Source organism: Rhinolophus ferrumequinum, chromosome 4 (assembly GCF_004115265.2).
Source record: "Rhinolophus ferrumequinum isolate MPI-CBG mRhiFer1 chromosome 4, mRhiFer1_v1.p, whole genome shotgun sequence".
Classification (NCBI taxonomy): domain Eukaryota; kingdom Metazoa; phylum Chordata; class Mammalia; order Chiroptera; family Rhinolophidae; genus Rhinolophus; species Rhinolophus ferrumequinum.
Genome location: NC_046287.1, coordinates 72,488,046 through 72,494,452, shown reverse-complemented (window position 1 = coordinate 72,494,452; position 6,407 = coordinate 72,488,046). Strand labels below are relative to the sequence as shown.

The 6,407-nt window shown below is 32.2% G+C and overlaps 1 protein-coding gene across 1 annotated transcript in view; it reads right to left on the bottom strand.

Moving 5' to 3' along the window:
* ZDHHC2 (zinc finger DHHC-type palmitoyltransferase 2) overlaps positions 1 to 6,407 on the bottom strand; it is a 59,365-nt gene that overhangs the window by 6,376 nt on the left and 46,582 nt on the right. Inside the window, exons 12-13 of the mRNA XM_033104452.1 lie at positions 3,905 to 4,017; positions 2,209 to 2,283 (exon numbers count right to left, since the gene is read on the bottom strand). Coding sequence (XP_032960343.1) covers positions 2,243 to 2,283; positions 3,905 to 4,017 — 154 coding nt within the window. The 3' untranslated portion in view covers positions 2,209 to 2,242. The remainder of the gene's footprint in view (positions 1 to 2,208; positions 2,284 to 3,904; positions 4,018 to 6,407) is intronic.

Below are 6,407 nucleotides of genomic sequence, written 5' to 3'. Positions count from 1 at the left end.
TTCTTGAATATAGACCTCGACAACAATGCTTCTCAAACTATGATGTGCATATATACAAGACTATGGGGATACTGTTAAAATTCAGAAGATTCAGATTTTAATTCAGTCAGTCTAGGGTGAGGTCCAAAATCCTGCATTTCTATTAACCTCTCTCAGGTGAAGATAATGGTACTGGTTTGGGGTCCCAAACTGAGTGACAGGGTTCTAGGTTATTCTGCATTTGTCTGAGGCTGGTAGGCATTTAGGAGTGACAACTGAGTTCAAAGGAGGACTTAAATAATTTTGAAATTTCATGTGCATAAAAACAGCATTTTTTGTTTATATTCTATAAGAGAGAAGGTTCGATAGGCTAAATTTAGCACTAATTTGGCTCTAGGCACATTATAACTATTTGGGAAATATTCTGAAATATTTTATTAAAAGGCCACAGATCATTTACTAATGTAGTTCAAAAAGAATATGAGGGTAACATTTAGTAATATAATTAAGCATATAAATATCAGGTAATATTGTTCAACATGAATGAAATGCAAGTCTGAGATGTAAAGCAGAAAAAACTATTTTAAAAACTATTTGGGATATTAGGTACCTTAGGAAAACTCAATTTTTTAAAGAAATATTTTACTGTCACTGGTTATGTCAATAGAATGAAAAATACTACAACAGAAAACCATTTTTTTATGTCAATGCAGATGATTCATGCTGGCATTTGGTTATTATGACCACTAATGTCATATTCAAATGTAATAAAATCAAGTTTCTGTGAGATTTTTAATTTTAATGATGTTATTTTATCACTTATTTATAAAATATTTATTAAGAACCCGTTATGCATCTGGTACTGTGTGCAATGTTGAGAATAACGATGAATCAAACGCAACACAGGTCTTGTGTCAAAATACTGGGATGTCTACATGACAGGGTATGACTATGTAACACGTGACCTCAAAAACAATGGTAATTATAACTAATAATTCAAAATACTCCAAAAACTCTGTGAAACTATATGCTTTACAGAACTGTGTTCTATAAAATATATATTTTATTAGTGGTACTATAGTGATTCATATTTGTGTATTTATAGTTATATTTTAAGATTTCCATAAATTTAATGTCTCCTTGATATTTAATCAAATTAAGATTACATTTTCACTCCCCTAACCATAGTTAGGATTAATCTAACTATGGTTACCATGATGGTGACTATACCATTATCTACAGTCACCCAAAACCAAGAGTCAACTAGCAACTTGCCAGATCAGTATTTTGCAGCTTTTAAAGAGCTACTCACCAAAATGAAAATGAAACAAATTTTAAAAAACAGATTAAGAAAAGATTTTGAGGATTCAAATGGGTTAAAAACAAACACACAATTAAAAAAAAAAAGGAAACTCAGATATCCATGAAGTACTTTGACACAGATGACTTTGTTTTCGATACTACTCTCTTGCTTCCCTTAGACTTCAGGGCTCTAGATTGTGGTTTTGTAAATACACAGTTGTATTGATAATGTTCATGTTTAAGTCATTATATTGTGTTTATTATAATGGTATGTGTAGTTGTTTATTTTGTTTAGATGTTTATGGCTTTGTTCCAAAGGGACTCTTTATTGTAGCTTTTTATTGACTGTAGGCTTATAAATAGATTATGTATTAAACTGATTTGGAACTACAGGTTTAAGAAAATCGAGGTTTAAAGAAAATTATTTGGAAGACCTATTATTTTAAGGATGGCTCATACTATGGGGTCCTACTAGGACCAAAAATAGGGATGACCAGTTTACACTAATAAGATATAATTATCTTGTACTTAGATCCAGTGAAATTCTGCTAATGGATGGTCAAGGACATGACCACTGTATATCCAGAAAGACAGAAAAAAATAAAAATAAAAAATTGCACAATCCTATGAAATGACAAGATAATTGTCATGTAAAGTTCAATACTTTAGGATCAATTCTTGCCATTTAATGCATTACTATAGAAACAAATTTTGTTCATCAACTTATTTCTATTATCATATTAACCTAAACACGAGCTTCCATGTCCAGAGGTCTCCAGTATGAGTAATACAATCCCAAGGGTCAATTAAGACATCTTTTAATATGAATCACTCAAAAATAAACAATATTTATGGAAACTATGTACCCTAAAAGAACTGGAAAAGTGTTAAAAATATAAAACGGAATAAAGAAAAAACTTATCTTACTTTCATAAAGTACAAATTTATTTTGTTTGAAGAGTTAAGCGTCATTCTCCATGCTTAATGCAGGATTGCTCATACCTTCAAGAAAGAACATAAATTAGCAGTTTTTGGTTGCTTTTGAAGATCTGTTTATTCATCCGTGAATCCCCCCCCTCCCCAGTATACTTCCAAAGATGCCTTGTTTCTAGTATGAGTGTTTATAATATGGTCATATAGACACACACACACACACTCGCACTTCTCATATCACCTTAAATTATTTCCTAATTCTTCATTGACCTACCTCATTCTAGTCAAACTAAATCTTTGAGCCCTTTCTGATCTCATATTTCTCGTGTTTCTCTTCCTTCTTTTACATCATCCTTTTAACTTTAGTTTCTTACTCATCTAGCAAAGTAACAGAAAAATTAATCTAACATGCCAAATAACAGCACATAAAAACCAAGAAATCCTTTCCATGTTAATGTAGGACTATGAGACACAAATCCCTTCTGAAAGAAAGAGCTCTTTGTCTCTCCACCCCCAAAAACTGACCGCCAACTATACATCACTTCTTTGCCTCTAAGGAAACTGATGGATTCAAAAGGCAAATAAGTGTCATCAATTTTTGTTTAGGTAATTCCTAGTCCTTCCCATATATTGCAAAATGGAATGGTAGGTTTGAAGGTGAAGAGAGACCAAATTATGAATATTCAAAGGATGGGGTTAGCAAGCCTGTATTTTAGGATGACTGATTATATATTAAATATTGACCTTAGAATATTTACTTAGGACTAGCAATTTTTTTTCACCACTACTAAATCCCAAAGAGGTTTCAAATAAACCAGTAAATACTTTAAAGTGCCATGAGTCAAAGTTATGCAGCACTAGGAGAGAGTTTGAAGAAAAGACTAGAAATGAAGAAAATTTTGAAGAATTCAATTAGTCGGCCTTGTAATTTTCTGGCTAACAGTGTCTTGATCGTGGATGTATGGTTTTGTACTCATTTTTAGGGACACAACACATATGTACTCACACCTACATATATGATCACATTGTCTTGTTTAATCCTTCCTAACCCCGAGAAATAAGTATCTTAAAGATAAGGAAGCAAAGTCTAAAAGAGATTAGGTAACTTAAATATCACACACTGATTAGGTGCCTAAGTTGGGATTTGAAATTAGGTCTGTCTGACTTCAAAGCCTTGCTTGTTCTTTGCCAATAAAGAGGTAATCAAAAGATTAAAATCGATAACAATAATGAGAAATATGGAGAAATAACAGGTAGCTAAAGTTAGGTAATTATGCAATCACTTCGACCTTTTGAAATTGGACAGAAATCTTAGAGTAAAAGAACTGCATAATTTAAGATCTTTTTCAGCAGATATTTTTTCAACCTTTTGTCTAAATTGATCACATTTTTCCATTTAAAAACAAATAGTATGTTGAGTTTATTTCTATCATTTAATATGCAGTAATAAAGATTGGTTCTTTAAACTGGAAAAAAATGTAATGTAGATTTATCTTTCACAAAATGATTTTCTACAGCTAACAGACCAACTACTTCACAAATAGATGTTCCTGAAAATAATTCTCAATTTACACTGGGAGTCTGACTCCAAAGCAAGAAAAATCCTATAGGTAATATAATAAAATTTTTTCACTACTTTCACCTTTCAAAAATAAAATATATCAGAAAAGCCAAACAAGCACACTCTTACCAGCTTTGCCTTTGCCCAGGTTTGTGCTGCTCTCTGTCCAAGATTGAGAATCAGTAAGAAGGTGGCTCTGGGACTCTCTCAATGGCTTTGCAGGAAATTGATGGTTTTCAGGACTGAATAATAATAATTATCACAATCATCAGATTAACCCTTGACAGCATTAAGGTAAGTGTTTCTCAAAGTATGGAACGCAAACCACCCGCAGTGCAAGATATTGTAGGAGTTACCCAAGAGAATTTGGGGGATACAGGAACAATTAAATCATACTGACTCACAATAAGAAAAGTGTTCTCTTTTCAGTTCTTTTCATTCCTCTGATTACAATAAGATGACAATTTTTAACTCTGGCAAATTTCCATTTTTAATATATAGAGTAGGCCTCAGCTTTACACTTTAGCAGGTGAGGGAATCTAGTTAGAACCTAATAGTATTTTATTATCAATTTTATTTTTTAAAGTTATATTCTATTTACAACAAATTATACTAGCTCCTCATTTATGACAGTGATTCAAAGTTTGGTTTAAAAACAAATGTCAGTGCCAATTTGAATAAATACATTAAAGAAAAAATACTAATTTTTGTAAGTAGATATGGAAAAAATATATAAAGGTGATTGACTTTTTCAAGTTTGAGGAAAAACTAGTGTTTCTAAAGTGCCCTAACTGGTCTTGAACCAAGAAGTCTCTATCTTCTTTGATAAGACCAAAACAACAAATTTGAGTATTATCATGCAGGAATGTTGAAAACATCTGACACTATCAAATCTTACAAACCTGACGCTTAATTTGAGGAAATGAAGAGTCTTAAATGAAGAATTTAAGTTTTAAAATTTAAGTAGACATGCCACATATCAATCAACATATTGGATGGTATGAAAAAATACACATAAATTAAAATAACATTTCACTTAGAACAAATTATTGGCATAGAAACTATTATTTTAGAATACCCTGAAATAGTAATTATAACAATGTTCAAAAGAAAAAAAAACTACTTAAAATTCTTCCAAGAATAATTTAACATATTTCAGTTTTCTATATTATATTTTTAAAGGACATACTTTTGCTCCTTAGTAATTACCTCATAGCTAAAATTTGAGAATATTTCAATTTTGTGCAGCTTTAACATACCCTTATTAAAATGTTGAAGGTAAATCTTTTTTTTAAAAAAAAAGCTTGTCTCCCATTCATATGAAAAAAAAAATCTCTTTTACTCTAATTCTTATTATTCTTCAGGAAAGAGACCATATTCCAACATACTAATTAGGTCCTGGTTTGGGGACTCCTTATAGATTGATTACTGCTAATAGGATTAATTTAAAACAACTGGCAAGGATCCATTTATTCAACGATATTCGTTGAGTACCTATTACATCAATGAATAAAGTCTTTGATCTCATGGAAGTTTCATGGTAATTGAGGAAGAATAATCATAAAGAGAGAAATATATAGTAAGTCAGGTGATAATACAAGCTATGACCAAAAAAAATGTATGGGGAATTGGAGAAACAGGTTACTATCTTACAAAGGGTTTTCAAAGATGTCCTCTATTGTGAAGTTACACCTAAATAGAAAGTGAATGAAAAGAAGGCACAGACCATTCAGAATTCTGGAGGAAGAACACTTAGGAATAGGAATTAGCAAGTACAAAGGCACTAAATATGGGACATGCTTGGCATATCTGAGAAACAGCAAGACCTGTGTGTCCGAGGATTATGAGTGATGGGAAAATGATAAGGGATGACATCAGAGAGGTGTTGGGGGCAAGATTAGATAGGCCAAGGCTAGGACACTCATTAGTCTTTATTCTAAGATGGGAAATCAATGTATGGTTTTGAGCAGAAGAGTGACAAAACCTGATTTATGTTTTAAAAGGATCACTGTGACATTTTAATTGAGAAGAAACTGGAGTAGGGCAAAAATGGAATCAGGAAGGTTAGTTAGGAGGAATTAAAACAATTTATGTGAGAAATGATACAGATATATTTTGAGGACACATCTCAAAATTTGCAAATGGAGTAAATACAAGGTAACTGAAAGAGAGGAATCTAGGATGACTTCAAAGTTTCTGGTCTGAGCACCTGGGGGAATGGAGGTCATGGATACTGATATGTATATGGAAGAATGGAGAATATCAGGTTTAGAGTGGGCATGAGGGTGTAGATGGATGGAATCAAGAGTTCTGCTTTGTATCTGTTCAGTTGCAGATGACTTTTAGACATTTGAGTGGGAATGTTGAGCAGACAATCAGATATAAAACTCTGGAGCACAGAGGCGACACCAGCATAAACCATAGAAATTTTACATGCCCTAATCAGGGGAAATTATAAAATTCTGTAGAAGAGACTTTAGCTGTCAAAATCCAATCTTAACAGGAGAAGCCTGGTTTCTTGACCTTTTCAAGATCACCTTGCTCGGTAACAGTGCCAGAACTAGGATTTCTCTCAATGCCCATGGTACACTTAGGAGAGATACTATCTCTAAATCCCAAATAGTCTTAAACT